General features: G+C 48.1%; 2 protein-coding genes across 2 annotated transcripts in view; one reads left to right on the top strand and one right to left on the bottom strand.

The window, feature by feature from the left end:
- The window catches only part of LOC132387728 (NACHT, LRR and PYD domains-containing protein 3-like), a 331,928-nt gene that overhangs the window by 182,742 nt on the left and 131,023 nt on the right, over positions 1 to 18,163 (top strand). The window lies entirely within an intron of this gene.
- LOC132387731 (NACHT, LRR and PYD domains-containing protein 3-like) lies at positions 1,072 to 17,489 on the bottom strand. The gene is made up of 7 exons (XM_059960092.1): positions 16,147 to 17,489; positions 2,622 to 2,708; positions 2,296 to 2,466; positions 1,970 to 2,140; positions 1,663 to 1,814; positions 1,463 to 1,482; positions 1,072 to 1,182 (listed from the first exon to the last, which is right to left on the bottom strand). The coding sequence occupies exons 1-7, from the start codon at positions 17,013 to 17,015 to the stop codon at positions 1,072 to 1,074; spliced, it is 1,581 nt and encodes a 526-aa protein (XP_059816075.1). The 5' UTR covers positions 17,016 to 17,489.

Here is an 18,163-nt window from a genome sequence, read left to right as displayed (position 1 = left end):
AGATCTAGGTGTTCTTGTATATCAATCAGTGAAAGCGAGCATGCAGGTACAGCAGGCAGTGAATAAAGCTAATGACATGCTGGCTTTTATAACAAGAGGAATTGAGTATAGGAGTAAAGAGGTCCTTCTGCAGCTGTACAGGGCCCTAGTGAGACCCCACCTGGAGTATTGTGTGCAGTTTTGGTCTCCAAATTTGAGGAAGGACATTCTTGCTATTGAGCGAGTGCAGCGTACTTTCACAAGGTTAATTCTTGGAATGGTGAGACTGTCATATGTTGAAAGATTGGAGTGACTGGGCTTGTATACTCTGGAATTTGTAAGAATGATTGAAACATATAAGATTATTAAGGGATTGGACACACTGGAGGCAGGAAGCATGTTCCCGCTGATGGGTGAGTCCAGAACTAGAGGCCACAGTTTAAGAATAAGGGGTAGGCCATTTAGAACAGAGATGCGGAAAAACGTTTTCACCCAGTGTGTGGTGGATATGTGGAATGGTCTACCCGGACTCTGCCAGTCCGACCTCCCTCAGCCTGGAGCAGAGACGCTAATGTGTCAGTGTGAGGAGCTCCGACCCACTGTTGCAGTGCACAGGGTGCGGGGGGCAGCAGAAACCTCAAATAAAACTCGAGTCCGGCGCCAGGACAGGAAGTTACAGCGGTTTATTGATTTCATCATGACAAATGTAAATTAAACCATGTGTGAGCTGCTGACGTGCGGGAATAAATAAGCTGCTCCCGACTCACTCACAGTCACACACAATTAACTGACCGGCGACAACGAGTGACAGTTTGAATAATCAGTTCCATTTCTCACCGTCACTCTGCATCGGGGAACCGATGATTATAAAATCACACTTCAGGGCCGTGTCCGGGATCGCTGCTGATCCAGGGTCACTGCCGAGGGATTTGTCCGTTTAACATCATTATATCGGCCAGTCTGTCAAATGCACCGTCTTCAGCAAAGGGAGCAAAAGGATTCTCTCCCGGGATGATCCCACCCCGGGATACTGGTGTCCCAGACTGAGCCCCGGCCCCCGGGCTCTTCCTGTCCGGGTAATTCTCCGGGGTGTCACGTGGGGCTCTCGAACACACACATCCGGTGGAAGCTGCCCCGCCGGACAACAGGCGGAAACACGTCACTGCGGGACCGCTCCGAGCGACACACAGCGCGAGTCCCGAGCTGGTTCCGTTAAAACCGTTGGGAATCAACACCATTAAAGGTAAGGGCGAGAGTTAAAGGGGAGGGTGGGCCAAGATGTCCCCATCCCGCGGGCGGGGATGTTCACACATTCAGATGTTCACACGGTCACTCTCAGTCCAGGCCTGGGTTCCTGTAGAGATCTCAGTTCCTTCCTCCAGGTCTCACTGAACCGATTCACCACATTCAGATGTTCACACGGTCACTCTCAGTCCAGGCCTGGGTTCCTGTAGAGATCTCAGTTCCTTCTCCCCGGTCTCACTGTATCGATTCCCCCACAGCCTGAAACAGATGGGAGAATAAAGATGACATAAACAGTTTACTCAACAGTGTCAGTAACAGGGGACCGGGGTTAATGTTTCAACAACACACACAGACAAATATCACCAGAAAACCCTCGGATCCGCTGATATTTTATCACACTGAACATTAACACAAACACTCACTGGATGCGCTCCAGACTCGGGAGGGTCAGTATGAAGCGGCGGAGAGCAGGGACAGATCGGTCTGTCAGAGAGTTTGATCTCAGGTTCAGCCCCGTCAGTGATTGGTTTGTACTGAGAGCAGAGACGAGATCCTCGGCACCAGAATCTGTGAGACCGACATAGACCAGCCTGGAGATGAGAGAGAGTGAGGGTGAAGGATACAGAGAGACAGGAGACGGTACAAATCCCCAGTGTTTATCAGTAACACAATTACTGATCACATTAATGTTCAGGGTCAGACACCCAGTGACTGTAAACACAATCTCCCACAGTCTGGTACTTACCCCAGTTTCTGTATTTTACACTCCGGGTTCCTCAGAGCCACAGACAGCAGTTTCACTCCTGAATCTCCCAGTTTATTACCACTCAGGTCCAGCTCTGTCAGTGATGGGTTTGTACCGAGAGTGGATGCGAGATCCTCTGCACCAGAATCTGTGAGACCGACTTCCTCCAGCCTGGAGATGAGAGAGAGTGAGGGTGAAGGACACAGAGAGACAGGAGACAGTACAAATCCCCAGTGTTTATCAGTAACACAAGTACCGATCACATTAATGTTCAGTGTCAGACACCCAGTGACTGTAAACACATTCTCCCACAGTCTGGTACTTACTCCAGTTTCTGTATTTTACACTCCGGTTTCCTCAGAGCCGCAGACACCAGTTTCACTCCTGAATCTCCCAGTTTATTACCACTCAGGTCCAGCTCTGTCAGTGATGTGTTTGTACCGAGAGTGGAGGCGAGATCTTCTGCACCAGAATCTGTGAGATGGACATTGTCCAGCCTGGAGATGAGAGAGAGTGAGGGTGAAGGACACAAAGAGACAGGAGCCGGCACAAATCCCCAGTGTTTATCAGTAACACAATTAATGATCAGATTAATGTTCAGTGTCAGACACCCAGTGACTGTAAACACAATCTCCCACTGTCTGGTACTTACCACAGTTTCTTTATTTCACACTCTGGGTTCCTCACAGCCGCAGACACCAGTTTCATTCCTGAATCTCCCAGGTCATTCCGCCCAAGTCTAAACACAAACAGACAGATTGATAAAGAAAGTAATTCAAACCATGAGTCTGGGGGAATTTCTCTCACTCGGATAGTTCAGGAAACATTAAACTCTTCAGTAAATCACTGATCTGTGTTCCCATCACTGTCAATGTCCCTCACTGCCCAGCTCCAGGGTATTCGCCGAATGTCAGTAATTTCGTCTGTCGGCGTGACCCTGTAAACTCCAGATATTCTGTCCCATTCCCCGATGGTGAGAAAAGTGTTCCTGACCGAAATGCAGAAATGGCAATGGGACACAGTGAAATAGACCCACCCGAGCTGAAGGGATGGGGAAGAGAGATACCACAGGAGGAAGGGGGAAAGGGAAGGGAAATCCACCAGGAAGAAAGGGGGTGTCAAAGATAAATCCCACATGAGGAAGGGGATAGGGAAGAGCGATCTCATAAGAGAATTGAGATGGGGAAGAGAGAGCCCACAGGAGGAAAAGGGAAGGGGAAGCTAGATCCCACATAAGATGTGGGAAAGGGAAGATAAATCCCATAGGAGGAAGGTGAATGGGGAAGGGGAATATAATCGACCCCACCGGAGGAAGAGAGTCCCCAGTAGAGGAAGAAGGCTTCGGAAGAGATTTTTCACAGGAGGAAGGGGGATTGGAACAGAGATCCCACACGAGGGAGGGGGTGGGGAAGAGAGATCCCCAGCGGGGGAAAGGGGCTTCGGAAGAGATTTTCCACAGGAGGAAGGGGATGGGGAAGATAAATCCCACCGGAGGAAGGGGGATTGGAAAGAGAGATCCACAGGAAGATGGGGGGAGTGGGTAGGGAAGGGAAATCCAAAGGAGGATCAAGCATGTTGAAGAGAGATCAGACAGGAGGTTGTGGGATGAGTAGGAGAGATCCCACAGGTGGAAGCGGGATGTGGAAGTGAGAGCCCACCGGAGGATTTCGGATGGACGAGTGATCCCAAAGAGGAATGTGAATGGGGAAGAGATATCCCACCGGAGGAAGGGGGATGGGGAAGATAGTTCCCACTGGAGTACCGGGATGGAGGATAGAGATGCCACAGGAGGAAGGGAGATGAGAAAGACAGATGCCACAGGAAGAGGGGAATGGGAACAGAGGCCCAAATGAAGGAAGGGGGATGGTGAAGAGAGAGCCCACAGGAGGAGGTCGGAGGGACGAGCAAACCAAAAGCAGGAATGGGGATGTAGAAGGGAGGTCCCGCAAGAAGAGTGAGGGATGGGAACAGAGGACCCACAGGAGGATGGGGGATGGGGAAACGAGATCCCAGACAAAGATGGGGGATGGGGAAGAGAGATCCCACGGGAAGAAAAGGAGTGTTGAAGATAAATCCCACATGAGGAAGGGGATAGGGAAGAGCGATCTCATAAGAGAAGGGAGATTGGGAATGGAGAGCCCACCGGAGGAAGGGAGATGGGGAAGTGCGATCCCACAGGAGGAAGTGGGATTGGGAAGAGAAATCCCACAGGAGAAAGGGGGACGGGGAAGAGAGAGCCCAAAGGAGGAAGGGGGATGGGGAAGATAGATCCGACAGGAGGAACTGGGAAGATTAGGAGAGATCCCACAGGAAGTGGGGGATGGGAAAGAGGCCCCACAGGAGGAAGGTGGATGGGGAAGAGAGATGGCACAGGAGGAATGGGGATGGGAAGACAGATCACACGGGAGGAAGGGTGTTGGGGAAGACAGATCCCACAGGTGGAAGGGGGACGGGGAAGAGAGATCCCACAGGAGGAAGAGAGATCCCTCAGGAGGAAGGGTTTTGGGGAAGAGAGATCCCAGAAAAGGATGGATAATGCGGAAGAGAGATGCTACAGGAGGAAGAGAAATGGGAAGCGAGATCCCATAGGAAGTGGGCGGATGAGAATAGAGACCCCACAGTTGGATGGGGAAGAGAGATCCCACGGTAGGAAATGGGAAATGGGATGCGGAAGAGAGATCTCACAGGTGCATGGGGGGGGGGGGCAGTGGAGAAGAGCGATTCCACTGTAGGAATCGGGATGAGGAGGAGAGATTCATCAGGAGGAAAGGAGCTGGTGATGAGAGAACCCACAGGAGGAAGGTGTATAGGGAACAGAGAGCCCACAGGAGGAAGGGGGATGGTGATGGGAGATCCCACAGGAGGAAGGTGGATGCTGAGGAGAGATCCAACAGTTGGAAGGAAGGGCGGGGGGGGGGGTAGGAACAGAGAGACCAGAGTATGAAAGGGGGATGGGAAAGCGATATCCCACCGGCGGAATGCTACACATGCCACGTGCTAGTGAGGCTAGAAATAGGAGAATAATGCAGCTAAATACATGGCCGAGGAGATGGTGCATGAGGGAGGGGTTCATGTTTCTGTAAAGTTAGTTGATTATCAGGTAGAGGCAACAAGGAACAAATGAGATACTTGAAAATTATAGAAAATGTAAGGGAATACTAAAGAAGGAAATCAGGAAGGCAAAAAGAAGACATGAGGTTGTGTTGGCAGATAATGTGGTAACCAAAAAGGATTTCTGCAAGTATATTAAGAGTAAAATGATAGTAAAGGACAAAATTGGTCCCCGAGAAGATCAGAGTGGTCGTCTATGTGTGGAGCCTCACGTGATAGGGAAGATCTTAAACAGTTTTTTTTTGCGTCAGTGTCTACTCAGGAAACTGGCATAGCGGAGATGGAATTAAAGGAAACAAAGAGTAGTGTCATGGAACGCAGCCAGTGAGTGAGACGGCCAGTGAAGGAGTGGAGATTTGAGGCTCGAGAGATTCTGGCAGTTTTGGCATTTGGACTGTGCAAATCAAGACAACCAAGATTTGAATAGCTCAGACTCAGCAGAAAGCAGCTGATTGTCAATCGAGGTCACGTGACCAAGCAGTTTGAACAGCTCAAACAAATAAACAGAGGGTTAGCTCAAGCGCAGCGGCCTGTGGAAAGCGGTCAGTGAGTGTGTGGGGATTTGAGGCTTTGACAGGCTTTTACAATGCCTCCTGAGATGGTGATGTGCATCTTCTGTGAGATGTGGCCGTCTTGGAGGAACTCCCCTCTCCCGCAGAATCACATCTGTCAGGTGCATGCGGCTGGGCGATCTGGAAGACCGTGTGAGGAATCTGGAGCAGCAGCTGGATGACCTTCGACTCATAAGGAAGAATGAGGCAGTCATAGATGAGAGCTTCAGGGAGGTATTCACACCTATGCTGCTGGAAGCATGTCGTTGGGTGACAGTCCCAGGGGGGAAAGCGAAGGAGAGTAGACAGGTCGTGCAGAGCACTCCTGTAGCCATTCCCCTGAATAATAAGTTTGCCATCCTGGATGCTGTTGGTGAGGACGACCGACCAGGTGTGAGCCACGGTGGCAGGGCCTCCGGCATTGAGTCTGACCCTGTGGTGCAGAGGGATGGGACGGAGAAGAGGAAAGCTGTCATCATTGGAGACTCTATAGTCAGGGGAGCAGACAGGAGATTTTGTGGACGAGAGAAGGACATCTGCATGGTTTATTGCCTCCCGGGTGCCAGGTCCGGGATGTCTCTGACCGGGTGCATGACATCCTGGTACGAGAGGGAAAGCAACCAGAAGTCGTGAAACATGTTGGTACTAACGACATAGGCAGGAAGAGGGATCAGGTACTGAAGTGTGAGTTTCGGGAACTAGGCAGAAGGCTGAAGACGAGGACCTCAAGGGTGGCGTTCTCAGGATTGCTGCCAGTGCTACGTGATAGTGAGGTTAAGAATTGGAGATGGCAGCTGAATGCGTGGCTGAGGATTTGGTGCCGGGGGCAGGGTTTTAGATTTTTGGACCATTGGGATAACTTCTGGGGAAGGTGGGACCTGTACAGATTGGATGGTTTGCACCTGAACTCGAGGGGGAGCAATATCCTTGCTGGTAGTTTGCGAGCATGATTCGGAAGTGTTTAAACTAATTTGCAAGGGGAATGGGACCCGGAGCGATAGAGCAGTGAAAGAAGTGCATGGAGTAAAGTCAGATCTGACAAATAGACAGGCTTTGAGGACAGAACAGCAGAATAAAGGGTATAAAGGTAGTAAGGTTGAAGGGCTAAAGTGTATGTACTTCAATGCAAGAAGCATCAGGAACAAAGGTGATGAACTGAAAGCTTGGATACATACATGAAATTATGATGTAGTGGCCATTACGGAGACTTGGCTGTCACCAGGACAGGAATGGATTCACAATATTCCTGGATTTCAGTGCTTTTAAAAGGGATAGAGAGGGGGAAAAGGAGGAGGAGGGGTGGCATTACTGGTCAGGGATACTATTACAGCTGCAGAAAAGGTGGGTAATAGACAATAGACAATAGGTGCAGAAGTAGACCGTTCGGCCCCTCGAGTCTGCACCGCCATTCTGAGATCATGGCTGATCATTCACTATCAATACCCAGTCCCTGCCTTGTCCGCATATCCCTTGATTCCCCTATCCATCAGATATCTATCTCGCTCCTTCTTGAAAGCATCCAGAGAATTGGCCTCCACCGTCTTCCGAGGTAGTGCATTCCACACCTGCACAACTTTCTGGGAGAAGAAGCTCTTCCTCAACTCTGTTTTAATTAACTGACCTCTTATTCTCAATCCATGCCCTCTGGTACTGGACTCTCCCAACATCTGGAACATATTTCCTGTCTCCATCCTATCAAATCCTTTAATTATCTTAAACGTTTCAATCAGATCCCCTCTCAATCTCCTCAATTCCAGCGTGTACAAGCCCAATCTCTCCAATCTCTCTGCGTAAGACAGCCCAGCCATCTCAGGAGTCAACCTAGCGAATCTACGCTGCACTTCCTCAATTGCCAGAATGTCCTTCCTTAAACCTGGAGACCAAAACTGTACACAATATTCCAGGTGTGGTCTCACCAGGGCCCTGTACAAATGCAAAAGGACATCCTTGCTCTTGTACTCAATTCCCCTTGTAACAAAGCCCAACATTCCATTTGCCCTCTTCACTGCCTGTTGCACTTGCTCATTCACCTTCATTGATTGGTGAACTAGGACTCCTAGGTCTCTTTGCATTTCTCCCTAACCTAACTCTACACCGTTCAGACAATACTCTGCCCTCTTGTTCCAGCTTCCAAAGTGGATAACTTCACATTTATTCACATTGAATGACATCTGCCAAGTATCTGCCCACTCACTCAGCCTATCCAAGTCTCCCTGTATTCTCCTAACGTCCTCTTCGCATGTCACACTGCCACCCAGTTTAGTATCGTCAGCAAACTTGCTGATATAGTTTTCAATGCCCTCATCTAAATCGTTGACATAAATCGTAAAGAGCTGTGGTCCCAATACAGAGCCCTGTGGTACCCCACTAGTCACCTCCAGCCAGTCCGAGAAACACCCATTCACTGCTACCCTTTGCTTTCTATCTGCCAACCAGTTTTCTATCCATGTTGAAACCCTGCCCCCAATGCCATGAGCTCTGATTTTACTCACCAATCTCCTATGTGGCACCTTATCGAATGTCTTCTGAAAATCTAGGTACACAACATCCACTGGCTTACCGTCATCTAACATCCTTGTTACACCCTCAAAAAACTCCAACAGATTAGTCAAGCATGATTTGCCCTTCGTAAATCCATGCTGGCTCGGCCTAATCCTATTTCTGCCATCAAGATGTACCACTATTTCGTCCTTAATAATGGACTCAAGCATATTCCCCACGACTGACGTTAGGCTAACAGGGCGATAGTTCTCCGTTTTCTCCTTCCCTCCCTTCTTGAAAAGTGGGATAACATTCGCCACTCTCCAATCTTCAGGAACTGATCCTGAATCTAAGGAACATTAGAAAATGATTACCAATGCATCCGCAATTTCCTGAGCCACCTCTTTCAGAACACTCGGATGCAGACCATCTGGACCCGGGGATTTATTAGCCTTCAGTCCTACCAGTCTACTCATCACAGTTTCTTTCCTAATGTCAATCTGTCTCAATTCCTCTGATATCTTATGACCCTGGCCCATCCATACATCTGGGAGATTGCTTGTGTCCTCCCTTGTGAAGACAGATCTAAAGTATGCATTAAATTCTGTTGCCATTTCCCTATTTCCCATAACAATTTCTCCCAATTCATTCTTCAAGGGGCCAACATTGTTCTTAACTATCTTCTTTCTCTTCACATAGCTAAAAAGCTTTTGCTATCCGCTTTTATATTCCTGGCTAGACTGAGCTCATACCTGATTTTTTCTTTCCGGATTGCTTTTTTAGTTATGATCTGCTGTTCCTTAAAACTTTCCCAATCATCTGTATTCCCACTCATCTTAGCCCTGTCATACTTCTTTTTCTTTGATGCTATACAATCTCTGACTTCCTTTGCCAACCACTGTGCCCCTTCCCCCTCTTTGAATCCTTCCTTCTCATTGGAATGAACTGCTTTTGTATCTTTTGTATAATGCCCAAGAATATCTGCCACTGCTGATCCACTGTCTTTCCTGCCAGGGCATCCGCCCATTTAACTTTGGCCAGCTCTTCCCTCATGGCTCCGTAGTCTCCTTTATTTAATTGCAACACTGACACCTCTGATCTGCTCTTATCCCTCTCAAATTGTAGATATAAAATTATCATGTTATGATCACTACTTCCTAATGGCTCCTTTACTTCAAGATCACTTATCAATTCCTGTTCATTACACATCACCAAGTCCAAAATAGCCTCCTTCCTGGTTGGCTCAAGCACAAGCTGTTCCAAAAATACAGCCCTTAGACACTCCACAAACTCCCTATCCTGGGGTCCAGCACCTACCTGATTCTCCCAGTTCAGTTGCATGTTGAAATCTCCCATAACGACTGCATTACCTTCAGCACATGCCAATGTTAACTCCCTAATCAACTTGTACCCAATATCCACGCTACTGTTTGGGGGCCTGTACACAACACCCATTAGGGTCTTTTTACCCTTACTGTTCCTCAGCTCAATCCACACAGACTCTACTTCCCCTGTTCCCAAGTCAACTCTTACTAAGGACTGAATCTCATTCCTCACCAACAGGGCCAACCCACCCCCTCTTCACATATTTCTGTCTCTACGATAGCACGTATACCTTGGTACACTCAATTCCTAGGCCTGATCCCCTTGCAGCCATGTCTCCGTTATCCCAACAATATCGTAGTTCCCCATTTTCATCTGAGCTTCAAGCTCATCTGTCTTATTTCTGACACTACGCGCATTCAAGTATAGAACTCTTAGCCCATTCCACCTCTCTTTGCTTAAAACACTGTCTACTGTACCTAACCCAGCTCCTTGAACTTCCATCGGGCTAATTGCACCCTGAATTTTGATGACCTTCTCAAGATCACCCAAACCTTCTACACATTTAACCCCATGCTCCTTCTGACCAACCCTCTGGATCTGGATCCCTGCCCCCTGCACATCTAGTTTAAACCCCCCCCACCGAGCAGCACTGGCAAACACTCCTGCAAGAATGTTAGTACCCCTCCGGTTCAGATGTAGACCGTCCCTTCGAAACAGTTCCCAATGTCCCTGGAACAAAGACCAATTATCCAAAAACCTGAACCCTTCCTTCCTGCACCGTGCTCTCAGCCTCGTATTAATGTGCATAATCATTCTATTCTTCACCTCACTCGCACGTGGCACAGGTAGCAATCGCGAGATTGTCACCCTGGAGGTCCTGCCTTTCAGCTTCACTCCTAACTCCCTGAACCCCCTCACTCACCTTACCTACATCGTTGGTCCCTACATGGACCACTACATCTGGGTTCATGCCCTCATTCTCTAGAATAGCCTGCACCTGAACTGAGATGTCCCGGACCCTTGCACCAGGGCGGCAACATACCATCCGAGACTCCCGATCTGCCCACAAAATCTCCTATCTGCCCCCCTAACTATAGAATCCCCTAAAACTATCGGCTTCTCTTCTCTTCCCTCCTCCCCTTTCTAGTTGAGGGTTCAACCTCTGTGCCAGAGGCAGGACCACTACAACTCATTCCTGGTAGGTCATCCCCATCAACAGTATCCAGTACGGTATACTTATTGTTAATGGGAATGGCCGCGGGGTGCTCTTCTCTCTCTGCCTGCTCCCCCTGACTCTCTGGACCGTCACCCATCTGCCTACTTCTTGGTTTTTTGGTGTGACTACCTCCTGATAACTCCTATCTATCTCTGCCTCTGCCTCCCGAATGATCCGTAGTTCATCCAGCTCCTGCTCCAACTCCCTAACTCGGGCTGATAGGAGCTGCAGCTGGACGCACCTCTTGCAGGTGTGGTCATCAGGGACAACTGTGTTGACCCTGACTTCCCACATACTGCATACGGAGCACACCTCTGCTCTGACTGTCTCCCCCATACCTGAACTAATGTAGCAGGATCCTCTTTTGAGTCAGTATGGGTGGATGTCAAGAACAGGAAGGGAGCAGTTACTCTACTGGGGGTATTCTATAGGACGCCTGGTAGCAGCAGAGATACAGAGGAGCAGATTGGGAGGCATATTTTGGAAAGGTGCAAAAATAGCAGGGTTGTTATCATGGGTGACTTTAACTTACCTAATATTGATTGGCACCTGATTAGTTCCAAGGGTTTAGATGGGGCAGAGTTTGTTAAGTATATCCAGGATGGATTCCTGTCACAGTATGTTGACAGGCCAACTAGGGGGAATGCCATACTAGATCTAGTATTAGGTAACGAACCGGGTCAGGTCACTGATCTCTCAGCGGGTGAGCATCTGGGGGAGAGTGATCACCGCTCCCTGGCCTTTAGCATTATCATGGAAAAGGATAGAATCAGAGAGGAGAGGAAATTTTTTAATTAGGGAAGGGCAAATTATGAGGCTATAACACTAGAACTTGTGGGTGTGAATTGGGATGATGTTTTTGCAGGGAAATGTACTATGGACACATGGTCGATGTTTAGGGATCTCTTGTAGGATGTTAGGGATAAATTTGTCCTGGTGAGGAAGATAAAGTATGTTAGGGTGAAGGAACCATGGGTGACAAGTGAGGTGGAAAATCTGATCAGGTGGAAGACGGCAGCATACATGAGGTTTAGGAAGCAAGGTTCAGATGGGTCTATTGAAGAATATAGGGTAGCAAGAAAAGAGCTTAAGAAGGGGCTGAGAAGAGCAAGAAGGTGGCATGAGAGGGCCTTGGCGAGTAGGGTAAAGGAAAACTCCAAGGCATTCTTCAATTATGTGAAGAACAAATGGATGACAGGAGTGAAGGTAGAACCGATTAGAGATAAAAGTGGGAAGATGTGCCTGGAGGCCGTGGAAGTGAGCGAGGTCCTCAATGAATACTTCTATTCGGTATTCAGCAATGAGAGGGAACTTGATGATGGTGAGAACAACATGAGTGAGGTTAATGTTCTGGAGCATGTTGATATTACGGGAGAGGAGGTGTTGCTGTTGTTAAAATACATTAGGACGGACAAGTCGCCGTGGCCTGAAAGAATATTCCCTAGGCTGTTCCACGAGGCAAGGGAAGAGTTTGCTGAACCGCTGGCTTGGATCTTTATGTTCTCGTTGTCTACGGGAATGGTACCGGAGGACTGGAGGGAGGCGAATGTTGTCCCCTTGTTCAAAAAAGGTATTAGGGATAGTCCAGGTAATTATAGACCAGTGAGCCTTACATCTGTGGTGGGAAAGCTGTTGGAAAAGATTCCTAGAGACAGGGTCTATGGGTATTTAGAGAATCATGGTCTGATCAGGGACAGTCAGCATGGCTTTGTGAAGTGCAGATCATGCCTAACAAGCCTGATAGAATTCTTTGAGGAGGTGACCAGGCATATAGATGAGGGTGGTGCAGTGGATGTGATCTACATGGATTTTATTAAGGCATTTGACAAGGTTCCACACAGTAGGCTTATTCAGAAAGTCAGAAGGCATGGGATCCAGGGAAATTTGGCCAGGTGGATTCAGAATTGGCTTGCCTGCAGAAGGCAGATGGTCGTGGTGGAGGGGGTACATTCAGATTGGAAGGTTGTGACTAGTGGTGTCCCACAAGGATCTGTTCTGGGACCTCTACTTTTTGTGAATTTTATTAACGACCTGGACGTGGGGGTAGAAGAGTGGGTTGGCAAATTTGCAGGTGACACAAAGGATGGTGGTGTTGTAGATAGTGTAGTGGACTGTTGAAGATTGCAGAGAGACATTGATAGGATGCAGAAGTGGGCTGAGAAGTGGCAGATGGAGTTCAACCCGGAGAAGTGTGAGGTGGTACACTTTGGAAGGACAAACTCCAAGGCAGAGTACAAGGTAAATGGCAGGATACTTGGTAGTATGCAGGAGCAGAGGGATCTGGGGGTACATGTCCATAGATCCCTGAAGGTTGCCTCACAGGTAGATCGGGTAGTTAAGAAAGCTTATGGGGTGTTAGCTTTCATAAGTCGTGGGATAAAGTTTAAGAGATGTGATGTAATGAAGCAGCTCCACAAAACTCTAGTAGGCCACACTTGGAGCAGTGTGTCCAGTTCTTTTCGCCTCACTAGAGGAAGGATATGGAAGTATTTGAAAGGGTACAGAGGAGATTTACCAGGATGCTGCCTGGTTTAGAGAGTATGGAGTATGATCAGAGATTAAAGGAACTAGGGCTTTACTCTTTGGAGAGAAGAAAGATGAGAGGAGACATGATAGAGATGTACAAGATATTAAGAGGAATAGACAGAGTGAACAGCCAGCGCCTCTTCCCCAGGGCACCACTGCTCAGTACAAGAGGACATGGCTAAGGGGAGGAAAATTTAAGGGGGATATTGGAGGAAGGTTTTTAACTCAGAGAGTGGTTTTTGCGTGGAATGCACTGCCTGAGTCAGTGGTGGAGGCAGATACACTAGTGAAGTTTAAGAGACTACTAGACAGGTATATGGAGGAATTTAAGGAGGGGGGTTATATGGGAGGCAGGGTTTGAGAGTCGGCAGAACATTGTGGGCTGAAGGGCCGGTAATGTGCTGTACTATTCTATGTTTTATGGAACATATAGAGATTAAAGAGGACGAGGTGCTTGCTGCCTTACAGCAAGTAAAGGTAAATAAATCCCCCAGGTCTGACATGATATTTTCTCGGACCTTGAGAGAGACTAGTGTAGAAATTGCAGGGGTCCTGGCAGAAATATTTAAAATGTCCTCAGCCACGGGTGCAGTACCGAAGTATGGGAGGGTAGCTCATGTTGTTCCGTTGTTTGAAAAAGGCTCCAAAAGTACACCAGGTAATTACAGGCCAGTGAGCCTGACATCAGTAGTAGGTAACCTATTGGAACGTGTTCTGAGAGATCGGATATACAAGGATTTGGACAGCCAAGGGCTGATTAAAGATAGTCAGCATGACTTTGTGTGTGGTAGATCATGTTTAATAAATCCTGTAGTGTTTATCGAGGAGGTTACCAAGAATACATATGAAGGAAAGGCTGTGGATGTTGTCTACATGAACTTTAGTAAGGCTTTTGACAAGGTCCCACATGGGAAGTTAGTTCAGAACGTTCAGACAGAAGGTATCCATGGAGTGGTTGTGAATTGGATTCAAAATTGGCTGTGTGGGAGAAGACAGAGAGTGGTAGTGGATGATTGCTTCTCAGACGGAGGCCTGTGACTAGTGGTGTGTCTCAGGGATCTGTGCTGGGAGCATTGTTGTTTGTTGTCTATATCAATGATCTAGATGATAATGTGATAAATTGGATCAGCAAATTTGCTGATGACACTAAGATTGGAGTCGTTGTGGACAGTGAGGAAAGCTTTCAAAGCTTCCAGAGGGATGTGGACCAACTGGAAAAATGGGCCAGAAAATGGCAGATGGAATTTAATGCAGACAAGAGTGAGGTGTTCCATTTTGGAAGGACAAATCAAGGTAGGACATACACAGTAAATGGTAGGGCACTGAGGAGTGCGGAGGAATAAAGGGATCTGGGAGTTCGGATGCATAATTCCCTGAAAGTGGCATCACAGGCGGATAGGGTTGTAAAGAAGGCTTTTGGCATCCTGGCATTCATAAATCAAAGTACTGAGTATAGGAGTCGGGATGTTATTGTGGGGTTGTATAAGGCATTGGTGAGGCCAGATTTGGCGTATTGTGTGCAGCTCTGTTCACTGAACTATAGGAAGGATATCAGTAAGACTGAAAGAGTGCAGAAAAGATTTGCTAGGATGTTGCCAGCTCTTCAGGAGTTGAGTTGCAAGGAAAGAATGAACAGGATAGGACTTTATTCCTTGGAGCGCAGAAGAATGAGGGGGTATTTGATAGAAGTTTACAAAATTACGAGGGGTATAGACAGGCTAGATGCGAATGGGCACTTTCCACACAGATTAGGAGAGATAAATTACAAAAGGACTTGGCTTCAGCGTGAAAGGGGAAAGGTTTAGTGGAAGCATTAGGAGGAACTTCCTCACTCAGTGAGTGGTGAGAGTGTGGAACGGGCTGCCATCTGATGTAGAAAATGTGGACTCAGTCTTAAGTTTTAAGAGTAAATCAGATGCATGGATGGGAGAGGTCTGGAGAGTTATGGACTGTGTGCAGGTCAATGGGACTAGCAGAATAAAGTTTTGCAACACAGCAGAAGGGCCAAATGGCTTGTTTTCTGTGCTGTAGTGTTCTATGATTTTATGATTCTATGAAGGAATATGGGGAGGACAGTTCCCACAGGCGGAAGGGGGATGGGGTAGAGAGATCCCACAGGAGGAAGGGGGATGGGGAAGAGAGATCCCACAGGAGGAAGGGGGATGGGGTAGAGAGATCCCACAGGAGGAAGGGGAATGGTTCCCACAGGAGGAGGGGGGATGGGGTAGAGAGATCCCACAGTAGAAAAGGGGATAAGGAGGAGATTTCCCACAGGATGAAGGGGGATGGCGAAGAGAAATCCCACCGGAAGGGGGGTGGGGAAAAGACATGTTACTGGAGGATGTGGAAAGGGTAATACAGAGCTCACAGGAGGAATAGGGATTGGGACGAGATCCCTAAGAATCGAAGGGGGATTGGGATGAAAAGTCCTACAGGAGTATTCCAAGGCTAAACGACAATCGACAATCCTACAAGACGAGAGAATGCAGAAAATTTTTTGTACGTGTGTGTTGGGTCTGAACAGAGGCCCAGAGGAGATGCGCCCTCGCTCTCTGCATATCTGTTAGTGAGCAAAGTCACCCACGGGGAAGGGCAGCGGAGGACAACCTCACAATGGTATTTCTTTCCTTCTCACTGGGACAGTCTGCTGACGGTCTCCTGTCCCAGTAACAGTGAGAAGGAACATTATCAATGGACGTGACACAGGCAGAGAGATACACAGCCATTCCTGTGATTTACTACCATTAAACCAATGGCCGTTGTTCACTGATCTGATGAAGTTTCCAACATTCCTTCACAAGGAACCACAGAACCCTCCCGTCCTTGAGGAATTACTGACCGATCCCCTGGGCATTAGTCACAGTTCATCACAATCTGATTTATCACAGTTTAACCCAAATACCTTTACATTGAAGCAACACAATGAGACAGTTTCACAGTTCAGAGTGAGAGATAAATCAAGTTACCTCAACTCCTGGCACTTGTGTAGCCCGGGTCCCAGCCGCTGGATTCCTTCACACTGAATGTGGCACTTCTGTAGGTCGAGGTGTGTTATTGTATCGCAGAGTCCGATGACATGAGACAGGACCGCGCAGTCAATCGGAGTCAGTGTCATTCCACGGAACGAAAGTGTTTCCACCGATCCCAGTGAGGCCTGAGCCAGCCCACGATTCTGAGACTCAAACAGGTAGTGTAATGTGTTCAGGAGGCTCCTTTTACCGGCTTCACTCTCTGTGTTTTCACTCTGGCGTTTAACCTCCTCCTTCACCCAGTCAATCACCCGGCAGACTGTTTCAAGAGGAAATGGACCCAGAAATTCCTCCAGGCCCCGAGCTGTCATTGGGGAGGAGAGTCCAGCAACAAAACGGAGAAATATCTCAAATCGCCCATCTGTCGTGCTGTGGGCTTCAGTGAGGAATTTCAGGATATCCACGGGATGTGGGTTCAGGAATTGTGCGACTGCAGCTGCAAACTCTTGGATGGTGAGGTGTGGGAATGTGTACACCACATTCCTGGCAGAATCCTCTCTCTCCAAAAGCTCCATCAGGAACCCTGACAGGAACTGGGAAGGCTGCAGATTGTACTTGATCAAATCTCCATCTGTAAACACAATCTTCTTCTCGGACACTCCTCTGAAGGCCATCTGACCAACCCTGAGTAACACATCACGGGGGTTCTCAATCTCACGGCTGTGGTTTTTCAGGATGTTGTAAATATAGTAGGAGTACAGTTGGGTGATAGTCTTGGGAACTCGCTGTGGGTCCCTGACTCTTTGTGTGAAGAAGGGACCCAGTGCCAGAGCGAGGATCCAGCAGTAGGAGGGGTTGTAGCTCATGGTGTACAGGATCTCGTTGTCCTTCACGTGTTTGAAAACAGCTTCCGCCACCGTCTGATCTTCAAAATGTCTGATGAAATATTCCTTCCGTTCCTCATCAACGAATCCCAGGATTTCAGCCCGGATACCGATCTCTGCCTTTTCCAATAAACGTAACGCAGTGGGGCGGGTGGTCACCAGCACTGAACACCCTGGGAGCAGCTTGCCCTGGATTAAACTGTACACAATGTCAGACAGTTCACACCACCACTCGGGATCTGGGCACTGGTGCTTGGGTTCTGTAGCTCTCCGACAGTCCGCAAAATCGATTTTGTGTTTGAATTCATCTAAACCATCGAATATAAACAATAATCCCTCTGGGTTCTTCCAGACCTTTCTCAGGGAATTTCCAAAGTAAGGATACTGATCCAGAATCAGTTCCTTCAGGTTTATTCTACAATTAATGGTGTTTAAAATCCGGAATTTAAAACTGAAGACAAACTGGAATTGTTGGTGGAATTCCCCGTGGCCCAGTCATTAACGATCTTTTGTACCATCGTTGTTTTCCCTATCCCCGGGACTCCGGCCACTGCTGCCGAAGTCCCAGATTTGGATTTACTCCGGGAAAAGCTCTTTTGGAGTAACTGATCAGTCCGGATTTTTTCCAACTCTCGGCGGAGATGTTTCTGTCGCCACTCCTCGTGGACTCTGCCTCTTGCCAGCAGCTCTTGTTCCACCTGTGTCCGATCTCGAACAGTAGAAATGACCGTGAGCTCAGCGTATCGATCAGCCAGCTGGAAAACCTTCACCTTCTCCCTCATCAGGATCGTGTTCACTCTCAGTGTTTCAGTTTGTGCCCGCAGCGTCTCCTTGTGTTTCTGTTGAACATCTTCCATGGGAACAGAGAACATCGTCAAAATGTTAAATGGCCCAACTGACAAAGAATTTTATAAGTGCATTTCAGCATTCAGTGTTTGAGATTACCTGAATTAATTTAATGCTGCCATGGATATTAGGACAGAAAGTAAAATTCTGTTCACAGACACTGGAACTGAGAGCGATGGATGTCCCAGAAAATGTCCAATCCTCATGTTCTGGTACTAATGACTTGTGAAGGTGAACATTCCCCTGATATCCTATTCCAACCCTGGCTGTTCTCCCGTTACAAC

Source organism: Hypanus sabinus, unplaced genomic scaffold (genome assembly GCF_030144855.1).
Source record: "Hypanus sabinus isolate sHypSab1 unplaced genomic scaffold, sHypSab1.hap1 scaffold_214, whole genome shotgun sequence".
NCBI lineage: Eukaryota > Metazoa > Chordata > Chondrichthyes > Myliobatiformes > Dasyatidae > Hypanus > Hypanus sabinus.
Note: the sequence above shows the minus strand (reverse complement) of the source record. Positions and strands in the feature narration are given on the sequence as shown.